The 24271-nt window shown below is 37.0% G+C and overlaps 1 protein-coding gene across 1 annotated transcript in view; it reads left to right on the top strand.

The window, feature by feature from the left end:
• Positions 1-24271, top strand: part of LOC118738771 — a gene marked incomplete in the record, with an annotated part of 347848 nt that overhangs the window by 316774 nt on the left and 6803 nt on the right. Inside the window, 5 exon segments of the mRNA XM_036469734.1 lie at positions 1747-1780; positions 7128-8383; positions 8554-9126; positions 14528-14622; positions 20245-22269. Coding sequence (XP_036325627.1) covers positions 1747-1780; positions 7128-8383; positions 8554-9126; positions 14528-14622; positions 20245-22269 — 3983 coding nt within the window.

Here is a 24271-nt window from a genome sequence, read left to right as displayed (position 1 = left end):
TCCAGTTTTCAAATCTTCTAAACTTTTAAAGGGTTCACAAATGTAACACTGTTGATTTTAGTGCATCTGACTCAGCCTAGCAGAAGCTAAACAAAAGCATAGGCGATCAACGAAATTTCAGTTTACTAATCTGTTAGCCTGATAATTTAAGTGCAGTATAAAGGCTACAAGTACATGAAAATACTTCCGACAGAATGATCGTCAACGTAGGTAGTGCCCAGGGTACAGACAATCTGAACTCTTTATTCCAATAATTATATATTTTTTAGTTGAGCTTGAATTTAGAATGGTACAGTATATGCGATTTGGTTTTGCATAAATAAATCTTTTCATTTTTAAATAATGCTGTGGTTTATTTAGCTTCAATAGCTTTCGTTTTGATAGATATTATTTATGCTTTGAAGAGTTGTATTAAACTAGTAACACCATGTATCGCAAAAAACTATATTTTACAAATTATGAATAATACAAAACTTAACTATAATTATTCGCTTAATTTAATTTCACATGCGACTTAACAGAAAATTTATGTTCTTTCTTCTCTTCTTATGTTTTGCGCTTTTATGTATGTGTTTTTGTGCCTCAACAAATAAAAATAAAAACAAAAACTACAACAAACCAAATTGAAACTGATGATAACTGAATTAACGATCAACATTTAACATACAAAACAACCACAACACCACCGCCTTAACACTAAAATCGTTTCATGTGCGCACATTTACCACTTGCCAAACAATCAATACTAAAAAAATCGGTTTAAAATCCATTTAAATAAAAAATCGACAAATACACATTGATATATTGCACATCGTGCAATGGACACAAAATTGTCTGGAAAATTGGTAAACAATGCAAAATTTATAAAAAACGCAAATATAATACACAAATAATTTATTGCAAATAAAACATAAACATAAATACACCAAAATCTTTCAATTGCATTAAAAACCAATTAAAACAAAAACAAAAACATCCATGCACAAATTGAAACTCAACAAATATTGAACACAAAAACGATTGAAAATTATTTATTTGTGCGCTTAAATACTTTATCGTACTTTTTTCGTTGGCTCCTGTCTGCTTACTTACGATCGCATTGACTTGAAATGGTTTGAAATGATATAACTGCATATGTGTACTTATACTTATAAACAAAAATGTCTGTGCATATATATTTTGCTTGCCTCTACGTCTACGTCTGCCTGTTGCCGTTGATGCCGCTTTTTGGTGTTGATTGAAATAAAATTACAACAAAATTTACTTAATTTAATGGCAATAATATGGACAAATGTACGCAACTTCACAACACAACAAATACACAATTTATATGAAAACATTGTTAAACTCTAAATTGAATGAAACAACAAAATAATTCAATATACACTTGCTGTCTTTGTTCACTAACTACTTAATACGACGTACAAACCGAAAACAAAATCATTTATCACTGACACATCAATCAACACTTATACACTCACAATATATAATCGCTACATATAAAATAATATTCAACACAAAAATTAATCAAATATTTGTGCAATCAAAAATTAAATGCAACCATTTGTAAATTATGCCTTCAATTAAACGCTTTCACACATACACAATCACACACACATACATACACGAATGCATCATCCAACGCAACGCTGCTGTGTCATTAACTCTCGCCGATTCTATTCCTCTAACATGAACAACAACTACAACACTTGAAAAACATATCGATTTTCTCGTAAACCCTTTAAGATCGCACCGACGTCTCCATCAGTGCCACTCACAGGTAAGCTGAAAGAAATCAAACAAAAACTTTTCAATGCGAAAAGTCGCTAAGTAACAAGTATTCGCTAAAATGTTCTTAATTTTAAAAATTATATCATTTTCTTTTTTTATTCATATACATACATATGTATTCGTAAGTGGAGATCTAACTTCTTTAGTTTGTGCGATTTTTTTTTTAAACGTATGTATTTGGCAAACTAGTAAACGGAAGAACAAACTCATGAATTATTTGTGTGAAGATTTAACAATATATTATTTTAATTTCATTAAAGGTTAAATACAAATGTAAAAATTCTTATCTGTCCTGGCTGGGTATCGTTTAGACAAACACAGCATTTTGCACAACAACCTTAGGTAAAAAACAGCTTCTTCTTAATAAAATTCTTACACAAATCTGGTTCCGTCTACAATAAAATATACTTATACATATAGTCAATCGGTGATACTTCACAACATTCTTTATCAAGCTTAAATAATCCTGCACCCGGATTCAAACGTTCGCTATCGCTAAAACTCCATCGCCAAAAAATGCTAAATTAATTTTAGCAATTTTTAGGGATTTTCGCGATTCTATCTTAAAAATCATCTGCAAAAATTTGCATATTTTGGCAAATTTTAGCGATGAACAGGATAAAGTGAATGAGCTAAAATTGCGACTCCGGAGTATTTAGCATCGCTAAAAATCTCTAAATTTCGCTTAAAAAAATTTAAAATTGGCGACGAGAAAATATTTCTACTAAAAAAATTGTATCAACAAATCAGAGCTAATATTTTTATCGTTGTTCGTTCAAACTATCCTCTTTATAAAACCAACTGCAATTAATACAAAAAAACAAAAAAGGAAATTACAATAGACCAAAAATGTATGCCTGTTCAATATTTTGGGCTGTATAGAAAAAATAAATATGTACATACATAAATGGTTTCTTATAGTGATTAATTATGGCATTATCGAAATTCTTAAATTATTTTCCAGGCAGTTCATCGTGTAGTTATTCACCCTCATCTTGAAACCTTCCATAAGTCCATAAGTCACCGAAACACGTGGTTCCCACTTTAGCTATGTATATATATATTTTTTTCAAATAATTAATTCAGTGAAACAATTAAAATCCTTTCCTAAAACTTGTAGATATCGGCGTTGAAATGTTTCTAATGCTCCGATAATTAGAATCAATTTGCTTCTATGTAGCAGAAAGAAAACTTTGATAGTTTTGTGCAAATAAGTAAGGTTTATACATATCATCCTAACGCAAACAAGGTTTATTGTTATTTAGGTATACACATTGGTTTCTTCTTGCTAACAAATTTCAAAACAAATGTATATTTTATACATTGTATTCTTAAAGAAAGCCGCTTTACCCGCAAAACGCAAAAAAACGTAACTCGGTGTACAGCTTGTTCCGTCATCTTAACATTTCTGAGTGTTTTGAAGTTTTTAGAGCCACTGTCGTAGACGTTTGTAAAAGTGTAATTTCTCTGGTAACAAAGAAGCAGTAAAAAGTACCTTGGCATAATGCGCCCTTGATTAAACTTCGAAATAAGAAAAACCAATTTCTATGTACGCAAATTCAAAAAAAGTCGAAATGCAGCTTTTTTCGATTTATATAAAGATTATAATAAGAAATTCGAGTGGTTGGATAAATTTTTGCACAAAAACTATATTTTAAGTTTTGAAGAAAGTTTAAAATCCAATCCGTAAGCGTTGTGGAACATCGTTAATGCGAAGAAATCTACTTCTAATATACCGTCTTCTCTTTTCTTAGGCAACAAAGCAGTTAATACTCCTGCAGAGGCACACACTCTTTTCCGAGTGTTTTAGGTAAAATTTTGCATCTCTATCTGATAGTTTGGAAAATGTTTTCTTCGCTATATAACCATCTATCGACTTCGCCAAGCTAGTATTGTCCACCGAAGATGTTTTCAGCGGCATTGCTCGTCTTAAACCCTCCTCACACACTGATGTTGATGGTTTGTCTGCGATTTTCTACAAGCGGTTGGATTCCTTAGTTAATCCATTGGTGTTAATCTTCAACAAATCCCTATCTTCGTGCACTTTTATTGATGCTTGGAAGTTGGCTTTCATCTCACCTATTTTTAAGATTGGCAATAAAAGCGATATTAGCAACTACAGGCATATTTCTAAGCTTACCGCCACGCAAAGCTTTTTGAGTGCATCATAAAATAAATTGCTTTTCGCTGTTAATAATATGGTGTGTCCAGAGCAGCATGGTTTCTTTCTAGGCCGCTCAACAGTATCTAACTTAGCTGTCTTCTCAGACGATTGTATCGCAACCTTTCAATCAGAGTTGATAAGAGACTTCTGTTATGCTTTTGATCGGGTTTCCCATGTGATCCTGATTAAAAAATTAGCATGCATTGGTTTCCACTCAGTATTACTTAGATGGATCGCTTCTTACTTGCACAATCGTCGTTGCATGGTTGTTGTTGACAACGTTAGATCTCTTCCGTTTGTAGCTTGTTCTGGGGTACCACAAAGTAATATTCTGGGCCCGTTGTTGTTTGTTCTGTTTATCAACGACATTTGCTCTTGCTTCGCGTCACCAAGATGTTTGCTATATGCGGATGACCTTAAGATCTACTCGTTCATTAGAAGCTATCATGAATCTGTATTGATGCAAATCGATTTAGATAATGTGAGTAACTGGTGTAACAATAATCGTTTGTCCCTGAACATGAACAAGTGTTTCCATTTAACATTTTCTATGCGTGCCAATATCATTGACACCTATTACCATATTTCCAACTCGCCCCTGTCACGGGTGAGTGAAATTAAAGATTTGGGAGTAATATTTGATTCTAAGCTTGCCTTTACAAGCCACATAAATTTTATTATTGCGAAATCTTACGCCATGCTTGCTTTTGTCAGGCGTCATAGCTCGGATTTCTCCGATCCCTACGCTAAACTGGAGTATGCATCCTTCATTTGGTCTCCATATTATACGTGCCATGCTGCTAGAATTGAAGGGATCCAGAAAGTATTCTTATACTTTGCGTTGCGTAATTTACGCTTCTCGGATCCTATCCCTAGCTATGAATCACGATGCTTATTGACTAACTTAAAATCATTGTAGAAAAGATGAATGACCCTATATTTGTCTTTCGTTTTCGATTTAATACGCGGTGATGTTGACTGTTCCGTGCTCCTTGGGAGGATTTTCTTTAATATTCCGGCTAGAGCCCTTCGTAGTTCGGATTTTTTCTATGTTGGTCTTTTTAAAACTCTTTATGCTCGAAATGCTCCTATTACTCGCGCTCTAATTGAGTACAATAGAATCTCTAAATTTATTGAGATAGATTTTTCATTTTCAAAAGATCGCTTTTTGAAATGTTTGAATACTTTTTATAAATAGTCTATTTAGCCTACATGTAGTATAGACATGTGTCTACTTAGCCTATAAGAATTTTTTTATATTCATTGGCTTAATAAATAAATAAATACGTAAATTTAATGAAAACGGATTTCAACCTGTGTTTACACCAAGATATGGGTACGCCTGTATCATGGGCGGCTGATAACTGAGCATAAGTCCCTCCCCCTTTGCAAGCTCGTCTGCAGCGCAGTTTCTAGGTATTTCACTGTGCCCGGGTATCTATACCACTTTAATTCACACTTTCGCGGCTAGCTTGTTAAAATCCTTCTACATTCGACAGTCACTTTCGAAGAAGTGTTTCTGCACTGTAGAGATTTAATCGCTGATTGGCTGCCAGAATAAATCGTAACGGACCGTAGGGAAACTGCGGCGCTATTATGCAATAAGAGCGCCTCCTATATAGCTATTAATTTGGCCTGAAAAACGCTACAGTGGTCAGGAGGCTGCAAGCTTTGGTTTAGTGAGAAGTATTTAGAGTAAATTGCGCTATCAACCTTATTGTCGAGCTTTGACCCATACTTGAGATGGCAGTAGACACCGGATCTAAGTCCGAGCGGTTCGCCTAGTCGCTTCTGTCTGGAATTCTGATAGAAAACCTATTGTCGAAACAAAAAATTAGGTTGTTGTAATCCAGCTTTTGCGTACGGTTTTGGAATGTTTCCCAGAATTTTTGAGTGAACGAATCTGAAATTTCTTCATGTGTGATCCACACTAAACCTGGCTGCGTTGCAACTGGCTTGATATCTACCACTTATGACTTTCCTGGATCGCTCCGTAAGGATCCGTTTTCAGTCCAACTTATTTAACCTTGTAGAAAAGAGTAAGCCCAACACCATTTAAAGAGAGTTATGAAAGATATTTCCTCATGACTAGCTCCATTTCGGTCTTGGTGTAATTGTTCTTGAGCCACTCTCGACCGGCTATTCATGAGACAGAGAGCGCTCTGCAAAATTTCGCTTAGAGTTTGGAGATGCTTGCGCGTTACTGTAAGTACAATTTCATCAGCATAACCTATGACGTGACAGATGGTACCCTGAAGTCTCGGCAGAATTTAACTTACAGTACCTCTTGTTTCTTACTTGGTTATGGAGATGCCCCAAGTCAGAGGAGGTAGATGTTCTCCCAAGACGCAGCCTTATAAGTTCCACCAGAGGCCGTTCCAGCCTCACTTGAAAAAGTGACCCCACGACGGCATATGGAAGAATACGGTTAAAGGTACCCTGTATGTCAAGAAAGATACCTAAGGTGACTTTTCAATTTTGGATTTGTGTGTAGGTATCTGTTTGGGCACTCTAGGTGCCCATGCCATCAATGGCTCGGAAAGGGATGGTTATATATTGAGAAACCGGTTTTTTCTGAGATTTACAAATGAAACATTCTTCACAAGTGTATGATCAAGAATATTTTATTGTTTCCTCGAAAATTTTAAGATTTTAAACACCCAGTTAACAGTAGTGTTTCGACTTTGAAATTAGTATGCAAAACTTGTATTATTTAATTTAAAAAAGCCAAGGTTCAATCTTAAGGTTCAGAAGCAGCAGATTTTAGTTATCCCCATGACGTTTGCGGTTTGCCAAACACATTCTTTTGTTTAATATAAACTGTTCTTTTTTTAATTACGCAAAAAACACGTTAAAAATACCTTATTATACATATTTATTAACATTTTTATTTAAGGTTGTTTGTATTATTAATTTCGTTTGTTTATTTTTCTTTTTCGTTGCATATTTTGATACGTGCACCGTTATTTACGCCTCGAAAACTGTATCATGTTTGAAAACACTATTATTGTTGCTTTTAAATATAAATGTTGTTATTGCAAAATTTTTCATTTGATTTTTTACGCTTTTCATAAATTCTTATAAAAAAAAATCAAATTCATCGCTCCATACAACTGCATCAACACACCACATTTTATGACAATTACACGTCTAAATATAAATATAAACACAGTGTACTCTCTTATCAGTCGAATGCGCCACAAGGTGGTGTGGCTACACCAGCGCTCGAAACGATTTCCCCGCAACCACCGACTACGGGTTGTCTATTGCCTAATTTAGCCGCACAAGAATTGCCACAACTTCCTGGTCCAAAACTGCCGCCCAAGTCACCGCCCCCGAAGCCTCCGTCCAAGATCACACCCAAACCCTCACCCGCTACCACCCCCGCACACACCCCCACCATTGTTACTACACCCACTCGAACACCCAGCTTACGTGTAAGGCACGCCGCGCAAGCACCTAAATCACCGCCGCGCTGGCCGTTGCGCCCCGGCGTCATGGTGCATGTCAGCAGCGATACAAAAGAGAATCTGGCAACTAATCGCATGACACTGCGACCGCACACATTGACGGCACAACTGTCGAATTTGACAACAATGGCAGCGGCTGACAGCAGCACTGCATCAAGTGCCACACTGAATGCATCTGGCTTCTCAGCAGCCACCGCACAAACAACACTTCTAAATGCATCTACACAGACAGTCGATTGCAGTGATACGGGTCTAGGAGGAGAGAGTGGCGATGGCGATCGTGGATGCGGAAGTGTTGATATTCCCAAGCAAACGTCAACGCTCGGCCGTTTTGACTGTCGCCAAAAGCGTGCCGCCGGAGTGGGCAGCGAATACGCCAGCCCTGGTGCTTGCTCCCACCGCACTGCATGCCAAACACTACCACATAAATTTGGCAAATCATCACAGTTAAGACCGCACACCACTTTCAATGTTAAGCCGAATAATCAGATTTTGACAGTCGAAAATGCCAACACAGAGGAACAGCTATTGACAATGCTGACAGCTGTCACAGACGAACCACTTGAGTGTCCGTCAGGCGCCGGAGTTCGTATGACAGGGACGTCAGTGTCAACGCCGTTGACAACTGAAACGCCAATAGTAGCTACAGAGGGTGGCATGGAAGAGATCACTGTTGCCAGCGCTGAATCGACAAGCGGTGCGGCGGAAGTTTGTAGCAACGCAGACAAATGTGTTAGTGCACGCCGCATGGGACGCGTGGAAAAGTTCTTTTCGAACATTTTCAAGCGCCGCGGTGCTGGCGTTGACACCACGCGCGACAGCCAGCGCAGCCACATCGGGTTACTTGGCGGCATGTGGCAAGCGGGTGCCAGTGTGCTACGGCAGCGCACAGAAACGACGGAAAAGTCGCCATTTGGCGCAGAGCATCGCCTAAAGGGCATACGTTGCAGTGGCAGTGGTAATTAATTCAATTTCGCTTTTGTTTTGCGTCAAATTTGTTTTTATATCAAACGTTTTTTGCTTTGCATTTGTTTTTTTTTTATTTTTCATTTTCGTAATGGCTTGAAAATACACATTCATCACCCATCAACAACAACCGCAAAACACAAACGCACCCAACACTTGTAGTCACGTACAAAAAGTCGCCAGTACGCACGTCGCAAGGCGGCAACGCTGTCTCCGGTTGTAGCAGTAGCAGTAATTGTAACATCAGTAACAACAACAGTACCAGCATTAGCGTAATAGCGACTACAAACGCTAGTGCCGCTGAGCTAAATGAAAACTTCGAACACTCTGCTTCTAATATTACTACTCCAGTCACACCAACAGCCACAGCCGCAGCGAGAGCACAGCTACCACAATCGCCTCCAGCTACGCAGCCGCCTACGCAGCAACCAGTCAACAGTCCCCGATTACATGCCTCTGTGACATTTCAAGTGCCTTCATACGACAAGACTCCAGCGAACACCCACAGCATGGGGACGGCCATCAACGGCGGGAATGGGACCGCCAACGTAAACAGCAACAACAACAGCAACACTACAACACCGACACATGGACGACAGCAACAGCTACACCGTGGCATATTGAAGAGTCGTACGCCGCCGCCACGTCCACCGCCGCCTTTCAAGGCGGCACCCCCTCCACTGCAGAAGCGCGTTGTGGCCACAATATCGCCGACAAAAATCGAGCGGGTCCAAAGTAAGAAAAAACTAATTACCATTTACACTTCAACTCATTTCACACTCATACTCTCGTGCTCATTGTCAAAAATTATTAATTATTATTATTAATTTTTGAATATATTTATATTCGATTTTCTCTACTATTATGATTAGTTAAAATATTAGAAAAGGTAAATCAGAAAATTTTTAACCAAAGAGTAAAGTTTCATGTAAATCAAGATAATTTTAAGGAATTTTTTCTAAAGTCAGTAAAATAAAACTACAAATAGGTGTTAATTTAAAATTTACGCGCAGATTAAGATATTTTAGGATCTCTAAAAGGAGGAGTAGAAACCTATTCAAATCAATGTTCTGCTAACTCATACCTAAGCTAAACTCCTCTGACTAGAGGCGGCACGGGCTCAACTTTTTCCGCAGCATACCACGCGGGTGTAAAACGCCGATTCTAGAAAAGGCAAACAAAGTTTATGAACACCGGTCTGACACATCCTGGTACAAAATTTTAAGCTCAATTTTGTATTAATTACGTAAAAGAGTGGGACTTGCTTTTCGGCTAAGCACGCTATAAAAACCTATCCAGCTCAGATTACGAGTATTAGCTTTTACTTCGCGGTGGGAAAACGCCATAGTTCTATGGAAATTTTGCATAAAAATAACCTTAAGTGGCCTGTTACATTTAACAAGAACGTAGATTTTTACAATTTAGCATGTGTCTATCTCATTCCATCCATCTCTAGGCGTCCTTTATCTGTTCAAATAGCGCCCACGGGGATCCCATCAGCTAATTTAAGTACTACCTACCTATTCGCTTGTGACCAGTCACCCAATAGATGTACAGCGTTCTACTTGCTTACAAAAGCTTCCCAGCGAAGGACGTTTTTGGAGGATATGCTATATGAAGTAATTACCTTAATCGCTGCTTAGTTTTCGACGTATAAGTTTACTTTTGAGTTATTTCTTGTATTAGTGAAAGCTTTTGTCATAGAAAAGCATCACCCTGAATGATAAGGCATTAATCAAGTCTGAAATTAATTTCCTCGCAGTAAATTTTAGCACCCACTCCATTTGATATTTCAGACGAGTCTGCGAATATACTGAAAGATCTGCGACTAGGTTTCAAGCACAAAGTTGGATTCCCCTTGGATTCTCGGGTTGACATCTACTCTCCGCGCAAGTAGATCGCGAAACGCTAAACTTCTTCCGTTGGACTGGGGTATAAAGACTTTTTTGTTGCATTCCGCCACACCAAGATAAAGAGAAAAACCTGAGGCATCCGGGCAGGCGAAAAACCTCAAATAACTCCCAACATCCTCTTGGCTATATATAGGGCGTTACTGACTTTTGCTACTCTTTCCTAGATATTGCCCACCCGCAGCAGTTCCCCATACTAGGCCACTCTCAAATTCTTCGAGTAGTCTCTTGAGGTCAATTCATGTTACCTACCTATATGTATGATTTAAAACAAACGTGTCCATTCCTTTGTCTGATTAAACCATCGTCCATTAAACGAGACAAACCGCTTTATTTCGTTTTTGTTTGAGGAGTGGTTGTCCAGCTATAAATGTATTTGAATACAGCCAACATGTTGGTTGGTTGGTTTATGTGGATTGTCACTCAGGTGACAAGCAATTAGCAAGTTTGCCATTTTGATTCCACAACTCGTGCAACCTACAGCCATTTGGCGGCTTTAATCAATTTCAATACGTCATACAGAGAGAGACAGCTGCACTCAGAAATATTCTGCAGGAATGGTTTACCGTCTTTAGCCTCATCCTTGCGGAGGCTGGAAAGTTGCACAGGAAGTGCTCAACTGTCTACTGTTGAGCCCGGGTCATCGCAATTGTGACAGAACCTTTTGAAGGGTAGTGCTATCCTTTCGGAATGCACCCCAATGGGCCAGTGTTCTTTGACCACTGCAATAAATTTTTAGGCATCGTTTTTGCTCATTCTTAAAAGAGCTTTGCTTTAAGGTGGGTCGTAGTACACCCAGAACTGGGACTATGGGACACATTCAATGCGGAGCCGCTCCTTGCTAGTTCGACCGCTTCCTCGTTTCCGATCCAGCATGTACCGAGCGCAAGGTACATAGAATGAAGAACAAAGAAAACAAGGATTCCTTTTAACTGACGATTTTTTTAATATGAAATCCTCTGCTTTATAGATACTAGGGCAGAAAAACATTATATTTAATTAAGGCGAGAAGCTCAATATATAACTCTAGAAACAAAGCCACCAACAGAAAAACTCTGGGCTGCAGAAATGCATTTCAACGCACACCGAGATGGGCCAACGAATTACCTTGCTTTGCTATAATGCGATTTGCTTGGTATGCTTTGGAGTAAAAAGTTTGGGTTTCTTATCATCCGAAAACATCTTGTCTAATCTGGTGTGTTTTCAGCCTTATATCACCATAATGGAATCCGAGTTTTCGTAGTTACGAATACCTACTAGCTTCGCTACGCAAAGTGTAAAAATGGTATCATGTAATCCGTTCATTACTATCCACTGCGTTGCCAACCTAAATAGGAAATTCGAAGTTCTTAATCAGCTGTTTTGACAGAAATAAATATTATTTGGATGTCGCTATTAAAATGTAAAACCAGCGTTATCTGTCAGAGGCGGTTACAATTAAAGACACGAGTCATCAGCATATTTATTGCGTTAAGTGCTCTGGTGGTGCTGTGCACTTTGCGGAAGCCATGCTGATGCTACACTGGGGTCAGCTGGTAATTAATGTACGGGAGTTACCGCCCTATTCCCATGGCAATGAAAGAATCCATCGTCATATCAATTGATTTAATTACCGTGCTTAAAAGTGTGAGCCAAAATCATGGCTTTAAGCACTCTAATATCGATATTTTTTATGTTATTATTATGACCTGTTGAGTATGTGTCAATGACGAAACAGTGCGTCTATTCGGCGTAAAAGTTTTCGGGTCAGTAGTGAAATTAATTGATATGCCGATGAGTTTTGTCATTGAGGTGGGAATAGGTCGGCATAACTATGTAGTGCCTTAGTGCCCCAAAAAATAAGTTATTTTTTAGCATAATTTTAGGCGCAGTAGCTAAGTACGTAATTGTTATAAGTTTCGTCATCAGAGTGCAACTAGGAACCATAGCCCGCTTTGTGCTCTTCTCTAGTCCGATAACTTTATGATACGCGTTAGTACAAATGCAAAAATTTGGTACAGAACCTGTTATTTTTTAAATTTTTCTTCTGTTAAAGTTTGATTTTTTTCATTTCTTCATTAAAAAATAAAAAAAAGCTGAAATGATTAACTAATTTGTCAGAAACCATAAGCCCTATCGGAATGTGATGTATATACGTTTAATCGAGAATTTCATTGGCTTTCATTTGCCGTATTTTATATGAAGATTTTTAAACTGGTTCGTAAGATATACGTGATTAAAAGGAACCAATTTTTGCTTTAAGCTGAATAACGGTAAATAGCCAATATCTCGAAAAGTATCCATAGAAAAAAAGATAACTCGATTTTCGGAATCACCGAGCAATTCTACACAGAACATTTTTTCTGTAACCCAGTGTAATTAAAGCTTTGCTCACTTGTGATATTAGAGCAGCAAAGCTCTTTTAAGCTTTCCATATATTTTGTATAGGCGTACACAGAGTAAAAGCTCTCTCTTCCCATCGCTGCATTAGAGGGAGTGTCAACCCTTACAAAAGTTTTGCACACACACACGAACCCATACACAGTGCCTTGACAAGGGAGCCGATTTTGTCAAGAGGGAGCGAGAAAACTGCTTTCTGAGCAAACCTTTTTTTATTGAATCAAGAGTTTCAACGGCAATTTCAGTGAAAATTATTAGTTCAATTCTGTCAGTTTTCATATTAAGTTCAAATGGAAAACAATTTTTTTTCACCTACATACATATTTACATAAATTTCTTTCGTGAAACTGTATCTTAGTAGATAGGAAGAAAGGAAGAATTTAAGCAGAACTACTGTATTATGCGTGAGCCTGAACATATTTCGTTGTGATTCTTTTGCTGGTATTTAGGATTTCCCCAAATTTGGGATTATTATTTAGAGTTTCCGTTTTTAATTTTTTGTGTGAGCTTTTCAATTTAGGAGCTATAGATATTAAAAATTAGATGAAAGTCCTCTAAAGCGTCTCAAAATTACATTTTTTAATTTCATAAATACTCATGTTATTTATCACAAACATTATAATATATGTATTTTGTTAATTCCAAGTATGTGGCCTTTTTTTTAGCAAACTTTATTTATTTTAAAACTAATAAGTTTCAAACTGACTTAAAATTTTCTTATTTCAATCGTGTGTATAAATAAATAAGTAATTTTAAATGCTTCATCGTGTGAAGTCCTTATTTAACAACAACGCAAGTAAGCAAACAAATTGTTTTTCACTTTTTAAAGAGTGCTATATTTTTTAAAGCTTTTAACTTTTTATTGTTATTGCTCTAGATGTTGTAATTTTTTATTGGATCTTTAATTTTAAGCTTAATTTTTTTGATATTTTCGCTATTTGATGTTTTTGTCCTTTATTAACCAACAACAACGTGATTATTTGCCTGCAGTTTCCGTTAGTTTTAAATGTTATGCATGAAGTTATATTTTTGTTTCCCGCCTCTAAGTGTCGTCATTATTTTTTAAAAAACATATTTTTATTAAAAGCCCTTTAAGTATTTTGTTAATTGAAATACAATTTTTTTCTTACAATTCCACACTTTTATAAGTTTTATACATCTTTGGGAAGATATTTTATTTAAATTTTTAGTTTTAATAATAACAAAAATCAAACTTACACTGGCAATCAAAAGTGAGCGCATGGTGTTTTTTGTTTAATATTTGCAATGGTTTTCAAGTAAAAATTTCACTAGAATTAAAAAAACGATCTATTTGCGTACTCAAAATTTTTCTAAAAATTCAGATTAAAAAGGTCAAAATTTAGTTCTGTATAAAGTTTGAAAGTTTCACTTGTCTGGTTTTGCTTAAAGCATATTAAAAAAAAAATAACAAAAAAAAAATAACTTGAAAGACATTGCAAATATTAAACAAAAAACCCCATGCACTTACTTTTGATTGCCAGTGTAGTTACATACATGTATACATATTTATTTTCTCTTTATTTCAAATCAAAAATATTTATACGTAAATAGATTTTTACCCTCTAAGTCGATATTTTCTTATTTATTTTAAAATTCTCATAATTTTTTATTCTTATTTAATATTTTCTGTTAACTTTCTGCAATCATCTTTAATTGTATGCATTCTAAAATTGCTGCTACTTCCAACAAACAAAACAAAACGCAACAATTCGAACAAAAAATTCTTAAATTGAATCCGACGTGCAAATATAACCCTGAAAATTCGTAAATTCATCGCTCTTTTGATCAAATTCGTATTGAAATATTAACTCAACTTTGAAATATAGTACAAGACAAGTCATCTTCACTGGGGGATCCATTGACGGAACCTGGCGAGTATGAGAATCTACCATTTCATGGTCTCCAAACGGCTCCTAACAAGGTACTTATAAAAATATTGTAAATTTCCTTTTATACAACCAACTAACAATTAGTCAACATTGGTCATCACATGGCATCACATCACACACTCTCTTGGCACAAGTTAGCACATCTACATAATGTAAACACACATACACCTTACACACAAAATTCACCGTAGTTTGCATTACTCATTTGTATCCACAGATTACAGTATTTTACGATTTTCCACCTACGTACGTACGTACATTGTCAGGTTACTCGTATTATCGCCACTTTAGAAAATTTGTCTACAGTAAAAATCATTATTGTTTGATTGCAAATATGGAAGTTAAAATTTCATACGTTTTATCGATGTAATTTGTTGCTTTTTTTGTATGTAGGTAATATGTAAATTAAACAAAAACTTTATATATTTTTTCCACAAATACAGAAATACATATTTGATTATGGAGCTGTTGAAAATAAATTAAATAAACGTTACTATTTGTTTATCTAAATTGAGCTTTTCTGTAGAAAACTGTGTGTGTTGTAATGCATCTGTTTACATTTGGTATTTGTACATTGTTTAGAATTCATTACTATTTACTATTAAATTCATATTTTTAACATATTTCGCATCATTCTACACTTACCACGTTCAAATAGAAAAGAAATCAAGAATTTGGTTTTACTAAAAAAAAAATGTCTATTCGTTATTTTTGCCATTTTTATTGTGTATTTTTTCGAATGACCGATAAAATTTTTTTCACAGGTTTATTACCATAAATAATTACGACATTAGTGAGGTTTTTCTTTTTTAAATAAAACGCATTGCTACAAATATTAAAAATTGCCAACAAAATTATTTTATATTTTTAAGTTACTTTTAAATGATCTTAGTGATGTTTATATATAAGGAGGGGGTAAAATTTTTTGCATCAAAAGCACATCGCGATTATGGTAATTTGGGTAATTTCAAGCCTTTTTTTTCGAGCCAGCGATTTTTTCTATCTAGTTTTTTTTTTCAAAAAGTGGCGCACCTGTTGAAACAGTTGAATTGAAAACTAGCCAAAATGTGTATCTGGGGGTTTTTGGGGCTGAGGAATCCATTTCTGGCATTAATTTTTTCTTTTGAGAGCCGCCAGAGGGCGCTTCCGAACTTTTTTATTGGGTTTAAACGCCTTTTTTTCCGAAAATCGACAACAATGTTGCGAAAATCCACGAAATTTGACTTTCTCGTAATGCAAATTCAATTTTTAAATAGCCTAAAATGTTCGGCCCACTGCCGGCCCTCAAAAGAAAATATTAATGCCATAAATGGATTCCTCGACAATTCGAAATTCGTTTTAGACCTATGGTTTCTTGGGCAAAAATGCTTGAAATTACCCAAATAATCATAATCGCTATGTGCCTCTGTTAATTTTTTGAGCCCCTACAAATCGACCCGCCCTAATATATACATATATATATATATTTTTTTTAAAGATACCACAATTATTTCAAATAAGGTTTACTTGTAAATAAAGCTTCTGTAAATTTTTAAACCCTTTTCGCATTCAGTGTACTCTTGTAACCGGTAAATGTTTATACCATCTCATAAGCTTGGTAACAACGTATTTCCCCGTGAAATATGCAATGCCAGAAATACCTCAATTTATTTACATAATAATAATAATATGTTAATATTTTGACTGCATTAACAACGTACTTAGAATCGCGGTGACAAGGACTGGTAACATTTTTATACCCGAGCGCACTTGTGCACAAGGGTATTATAACTTTGTTCACATAACGGTTGTTTGTAATAGGCAAAACTAATCGAGATGGATATAGACAAATGTATATATAAATAATCAGAATGAAAAGAGAAATCGATTAAGCGGTGACTGTCTGTTCGTCCGTCCGTCCGTCTGTGCACACGATAACTCGAGTAAAAATCGAGATATCTTAACGAAACTTGGTATGCGCACTTCTTTTCAGCGTAGCACGGATGGTATTGACAACGGGCAAAATCGGACATTAACCACGCCTACCTCCCATATAACGGTAGTTTTCGAAATACGAAAACTGCGTTATTTTAGTAACTACTGAAGCTTATTTACTCAAAATTTATATTTACAACAGAAATTTTTGGTATCATTTTAACATTTGCGTCTGACGGTGTGCGTACCTTGGACTTTCTGCAAGTTAACGAACAACTGCGTGCACTTCTGCACACTTAGCTACAGCATATAAACATATAAAGTTGAAGTTAACTCAACAACTCAAAAGCCTTCAGAGCTTTTCCCAGTTGTTCTCCCAGAGAAACAAACAACAACCACATGGGCGAAAAGTTATGAACTCGAACGATGAATACGCCTTAAATGTGTTACTTTCTTCCAAAGGAGGCTACAGATATCAGTTTATTATTTTAGGTATTCCTTGACATCGTTCTTAACAATTATCTATTCTGTAAATTAATGAAGTTGACATGCGATCTTCATTGGCTCCTCTTGGATTGCCAAGGATGGGGATAGAAGGCCAAGAGAGCATTAAGATCCAGTGTTGGCAGAGAAAAATTTCGCTTGGAGCTAAAACGGTCGAAAAAAGAGCTAAAAAGAGCTAAATAATACTAATAGTAGCTAACATGAAGAGCTAAATATTTTTGTTAAGGTTGAGCATTTATTGACGTAAGGTTGTTTTTACATTTTCGGCAATTTTAATAAAAACGAATTTTATAAGTTTAAGTGCTGAAAAAATCTTTTAAAACCAAAATAAGGTGCATATATTTCGAATTCGTTGCTATGGCACTTTTAACAGTGAACTAAAAATAGCTTACAAACTGTTAAAGTATGTAATTTCAGATATTTGAATTGAATAATTTTTTCGAAAAATTTTTCTGGAAAGTTTTACTTCCACTCTCCTCAAAGGTAACATTAGTAAGATAAAACAAAATCAGCGCTATCAGAAAAAGGATTTTCTTTTAATTAATTTTTGAATTCTTTAACCTAGATCCATGAGTTTATGGTGGACACACTTCATCTCGAAATTTTCCATTTTATCAACGCTCAAGTTTTGGCTTATATATACCATATACAACGAAAACCTTCTGTAGCTAAAAAAGTGCTAGATAAATTTGAAGAGCTAAAAAAGAGCTAGGAGTTAAAACCCAATTTTCGGAGCCAAATAGATAAATGAAGAGCTAAATCTAGCTCCAAAAGCACCAAAATGGCAACACTGTTAAGATCTGGGTTTTATATTGCCATTAGATACACTGTTCTCCGTATAACGTAAACATGTAGATGTCGCGGATTTTCCTATGGCTTTACGCCACTATACTAAAGCAGAATACAAGATATAGAGACGGGCATTTATTAAAATCGTCACTTTTTACCGAGCAAAAATAACAAACAAAAATTTCCAATTTGTAAAGACTCGAGCGGTTCTAATTCTTATAAACAATGTCAAAGGGTACGGTCACACAGAAGAGCAGCGCCGAGCATAGCAACGTGGATCGAAGCGAAGCTTCAGGTGTTTACACAGCATGAGGCGGAGCGGAGCTTTACGCACGGAATCGGCAGTAAAAATATCAACAAGTGTATCCTGTATGAAAAGCAGCTAAAATACTTGTGCGATTTGCTTCAACAGATTTATCAAAAAATAGACTGTTTTAAATTATTTTTATTTTTTGTTCACAGCAGTTTGATGAAACTTAGAAGTCCAATAGAAATTCAAAATCAAAAACTGCTTTGCTTTCAGCTCAAAAGCGCTTTTGAAAAGGCTTGCTGTATGAACACTTTCATACAGCTTCAGTAAATTGAAAGCTTCGCTTCGCTCGGCTTGGCTTCGCCTCCTGTATAAACGTAGCCTAAAACGATGATGGGCAACGCTTTGCCTGGCGCAGACTTTTTTGAAACTTTACGTGTATCTTATTTAAACGCGTGCCTATTGCTGGCCTCAAATTATCAATATAAAATGCATTTATGCATTTATATACTTATGTGTATCTTGCATCTTTTTAACAGACTAAAACATTCTCAAACAAACTTTTAGTAAATTAAATAGATATACTCGTAATTAAAAAAAAAATAATATTTTTACCATAAATTTTCCTCCACAGAACCCGTTTTTTAATACGTTACCGTTTTGGAAAAAAATTCGGATGTTATTCTAAGAAAACCGTTGGGACCGAAGCCTTTGTTAAGAGCTCTCCGAGATTACCTGAAAACTTTCAATATTTGGTTAGCACAACTTGGGTTTTCGACGTTAGTTTTCTATATAGAATTAACCCCCGATATTTAACTTTCGCGGAATAAATAGCTTTACACCTATAACCACCGCAACGTTGAGAGCGATTATTTACCTTTCGCCTTTTCTTGTCGGATTTGACATCAATTCTTTGTGTCTTTCCACAGACCTCCCTGAAGAACTTTTCTCTCGCTCAATCACAAGGTCATCCCGATAAAACTGAATGAGATAAAGGCTTGTATTACCGGTAATAGGAAGTTCACTTGTGATCACCACAAACAAAAGTACGACGCTAATAATTGCGCTAACGCCATTCTTCTCCCAACCTATATCAAGTAAAATAGGAAGATGAGCTGACATTTCTTACCATATGTATATGTATAGTTTCATAGCTTTTACCTATTTTAAAAACATGTAAGTGATCAATACCAGTATATTTCACCAATGCCGCCTGCCTGCCCAGCAACTAGACTCAAAGGCTACTGATTCGTTATGTATTAATGCATGAACCCACCTCAAAAGAGATTCAATCCTCAGGTTTTTTTTTATCAATTTATATTTATAGTTTTTACTCCCGTTACGAAACCTAAGTTCACGAGTTTGAAAATGTTGAAAATGTAAGAAAATTTTCAGTCAAGCACAAAAGATAACCCCAAAAGGTATATCTGGAAGAGTTTCTAAATAATAAACAAATTTATAATTACCGAGTACCAATACCCACATATTTTAAAAACTTGTTTACTAGAACTATTTTACGTATAAATAGATGTGTTTACTGCTTGCATTAAAACGTTTAAGTGTGAATGTAAAAGGATTTATGTTCATAGTCAATTTTAAAGCTTAAAATTGCTGCCCGACTACTTTCGTAGAACACTGTACTTGGGACTATATCCCACACAATGTAATATAAAATGTAGACTAAAATCAAAAGCTGCGTCGTTCCATGCCTCATATGATGGTATTTTATTTATCTACACATTTATCTGCAAATCTATTATTTACTATTTTTGAGTTTAAGTTTTTTAGCTATTCACCTTCTTTATATGTATTTAGATGTTGTTTATATTTTGTGTTCCTAATATTTTACTAACACATTTACACATGTTGTTTTGAAAGTATGTCAAGAGCTGCAGTATTTTTCAAAAAATATGTATGTATATATATGTATGCTACCTTACTAATTCTGAATTTATATGCTAACAAAATAGAAAACATGTTTAACAAAAAAAATTCAAAAATTCATTGCATAACAAAAACTAATCCAAAGCAATTTTGTCATTTTTTCGCTCTCCCGCATGCAAACACGCCTCGCTTTCGTGAATGAAATGCATAACGAAAAAAACAAACAACAACTAAAATTATCCGACTAAACCACACACACCTTAACCGCCCTTCATGTTTACGATCCTGCGTTCATTTGACCGCACGCTCGCAGTTCTCTACGACTCTTACAAATTTTAATAACAACACCAATGTGGTGCGCGTCGCTCCACGACCCAAGAGACTCAATGGAAATATTGGCCAGCAACAACACCAGCAGCAACAATACGAACAGGACCAGTGCGACCAGCAATTTCAATATCATCAACACCAACAGCAACAACATCAGTACAATACCATGCAATATGTTGGGGGCGGGGGACGCTTGATGGCAACGAACCAACAGCACCAGCAAGCACACACAATGAATTCCCACAACAAAGGCATGCTGCTGCAGCATCACCAACAGCATATGTTGACTTCAATGGCGGATGGCAGCGAGACTATCGGCGGCGGCGACAACGGTGGCGCAGGCCACGCAGCTTCTGGTGGCAGCGGTTACATGAACGGCGGCATCGGTGGCACTGCACCCCATCAAACTTCATACAATCTGAATAATTGCTTTCCGAAGAGTTACACCGAATATTATCACCAGCAACAGCAGCAAAAGCAGCAAAGTAGCGTCTCGAATAACACTTCCAGCGCGCAGCTGTTGAATGCCATCGAACACGATTACCCAACATATGCAGTGGTGGAGCGTAGCTGCGCGAGTGCAGCAGGTCTTGATATGGGTGGTTCTGATGTTGCCGGCGTGCGCACATGCCCACCGCCCACTGCAGTCAGTACAAATCCCTTTCTGGCCATAACCAATTTCAAAAAATATGACACTGGCAACAGCCCTGCCGATAATGCTTATCAACCGCACATATTGGACATAAGTGGCACTGGTTCAATGCAACGCAACGGTAAGCGCAAACCAATGATTGATGGCAAAATGGAGGATAAGAAATTCTACTCACTGAAATTCACCGGCGGTGGCGGTAAGAGCAAAGCATCTCACCCGCCGCATAAGTCGCCCGCGAGTGGCGTGTTGAATACGTCTATGATATTCGCCGGCAACAATAGCAACAAGTGCAAGCGACATCATTCTTTTGCTGGTGGTAGCATTGGCGATATTGACTCCGTCGGCCCGGGCGCCCAACAAACCTCACATCAGATAAAATCATCGGCATTGATGCGCTTCTATGATCCGCCTGCCTATGAGAATTTGGCGGCTGATAACGCGGCCGCGGTGCAGGTGCACGAGTGTGCCGTAGAGGCGCATCCATCGCCAGCTGCTGGTGGTATGAGTGGCACCGCCACCATATTGCTGCACCCGCAGCCCACGGCTAGTGGCAGCGGCACGAGCGGCACCAGCGCACAAGCTGGACAATCGGGCCACAAGAAAAAACATCACCATCGCCAACACCAGCAGAAGGATGATTTCAATTTGATTGAGCCAGAACGGCTAAGCATCTACCGCAGCGATTCCGGTATATCGAACAGCTCTTATGAGTGCGTCACACCTGTGCCACCTCCGCCGGGCAGCACGCGCGGTGCAACGGTGCTGGGCGACACGCCGCCGCCTAAAACGCCGAAAGGATCGAAGCTTTCGAAGCATAGCGCCGCTAGTGGCGGTGCAAATCTCGTCAATAGCGTTAATTACAAAAACTCCATGCGCCAGTCCAGTAGCAGTAAGGGTAACGCTGTAGTAAGCGGCACGTCGTTGCCTGTTTATATGAATGTCGATGGCTATCCTTCGGCGTCATATGAACGCTCCTGTTCGCCCAACTCTACTTTAGTCAATTCTTCTTATGAGTCTGCTTCATCTTCACAAAATGATGGACATGGCGGTCCCGGCTCGACCGATCCCACTTCGTTATCCTCCTGCAACTCACTTTACAGCAGCGGTACTGGCACGCTTATCGGTGTGGCGCCGCTCATGAAAACGGGTACTGGCATGACGGCCTCTCGCTGCGGTCTACATCAGAAGCCTGCAGAAATCACGACACCCGAAGAGTACGAACAATATCAGCTGGGCCACCACCATCATTCTTCCTCATCGTTGAGTGTGGCCAGCACGGTGAGTGCGAGTGGGACGCGTAGATGCAAGAAACAGCAATCCACATTAGCGCCAGCCGGATCGGTAACAGGAATTGAGGTTTGTAGCTAACTCTGTTCCAATGCTTGAATTTTAATTATATATAAGTACTTAGATTTATGCGTTATTGTTTGCTCAGAAGTATGAGCATAAGCTTATTTCTTATTTAAGATAGTAATTTGAGATGGAGATGCCTAAAACAGAACTGGATGAGGGAACATATGAATAAAAAGAAATCTTATCTAAAAAGCAACGTAATTGACAGAAGTAGTTTTCATGCGTGAGTTTCATGTCACACAAAAATGGGAAGGTTATTTTTACATTTCGTGAAAGAGGTACACGTGGACAGCATCGGCATCTCTATTTTGAGGCTGTCATGAGTTAGGATTTATGCCCAAGGGCCCTCAGCCCTCAGAAAAACAAAAAATTATAAAGTGACGCACAAGAAATGGAAAAAAAAAGAAAATTTAAACCAAAATCTACATAACATTTTGAGTTATGACAATACTTAAGTAATCCAGCAACACAAATTATGAAAAATATTCCTTGTGACCAATGACCAATTGGTTCAAATTCGACCAGCCGGCTTAGACCGAATCACTGATCAAAAAAAGGGTTGGCTTGTGCATACAATTTGCTATTTTTTCCTTTCAGTAGCGAAATGGAGTATTTTTCATGCTATTTATCCTTTTAGTAGCAGAATGGTACATTTTTGCTGCAGATGTATACAAAGTAGTACATATGTAGAATAAACTCAATGCTAGCAACCCTTGTTTTGTTTGCTTTTGACATGTTTTTATACACATATTTCTTATTTTTTTGTTATTTCATAACAAAAATGTAAAAAGTAGTAAAAAATAGACCAATGAAATACAACTAGGCCAAAGAAATACGCTGATTATTTGACCCTCTGCACAACAGCATGTTGGCCAAAGAGAGTAAGAATGGAAAAAACGAGATAAAAAGTGCCGTGACAAGGGATCATATGATCGCCTGCGTAACAGCGCCCTAAGTCAACTTAAACCAAATGCGAAAATTTTTGTTTTATTTATTATCCGTTTCAGCTGTTTGACAGTTCGATGAATAAAATTCCCACAAGGCCGTAACTTCAGTATCTAAAATTCACAGGTTATTGTTTCATACGGTGAGTTAAGTTTTCACCAACCGCTGTCACAATTTCTCATATAGGAGGTTGAGCAACATATTAAGTGTACATGGTTAGGTTTCGAAATGTAAGTCTACACTATATGATCTTTTAAGCTTATTAGTCAATAACTATACTACACCACGTTTATGGCGCCGGTGTGGTCAAAAGCCAAGTCCCGGCTTTACTCTTTGTAAGCGTCTCCGCTCCGCCTATGTAGCTATTAAAGGAACTATGCTAACTTGTCTAGACATACCTTTAGAAAATGAGTCTTGTTCGAATTTTCTGCAGCTATCCGACATAAAATGCATGAAAATAGAAGACTAAGGATTCTTTAATGATCCTATTTTCAAATAAATACACCCAATGTGTACTACCGATGTTATCCTTCAGTATGCCCTACAAGGTTGAGTTTCCTAAAATAACTCTTGTTAGGACTGTCACAACGATCTACGAGAAGTCCAAAACTTCGTTTATTTATGCGTTCTCGTTTGACGTTGAGATCACTAGGAAAACCTATTTAAACTTAGGTTTACAAAAAGTGTCCTGACGCTCATCCAGGCCACGTTAAGTCGGTTGAAATGTGAAAGGTGTGAGTGAGATGGAACTATCAGAAAAGAGGTTTCTTAGTAGAGATGCCAGATCGTAATAAAAATCAAATAAAAATCATCGATGCAGGAAGAAATCGTCAAAAAATAAATCGAACTCACACGATTCATATAATTTGCCAAAAAACGTCTTTTACTTAATGAAACAAAATACGTTCTCCTGACCCACACTTAAATTACAAACATTATTGTAGCAGCCGGTTGTACCAGTAATTTAAATGGAAAATAATTTATTACTTTCTGTCAATTTCCATATAAAATTCGAAAATTGAAACAATTTTTCACTTACATAAATTGCTTTCGTGAAATT

Source organism: Rhagoletis pomonella, unplaced genomic scaffold (assembly GCF_013731165.1).
Source record: "Rhagoletis pomonella isolate Grant_MI unplaced genomic scaffold, Rhpom_1.0 Rhpom_scaffold_00005, whole genome shotgun sequence".
Lineage (NCBI taxonomy): Eukaryota > Metazoa > Arthropoda > Insecta > Diptera > Tephritidae > Rhagoletis > Rhagoletis pomonella.
Note: the sequence above shows the minus strand (reverse complement) of the source record. Positions and strands in the feature narration are given on the sequence as shown.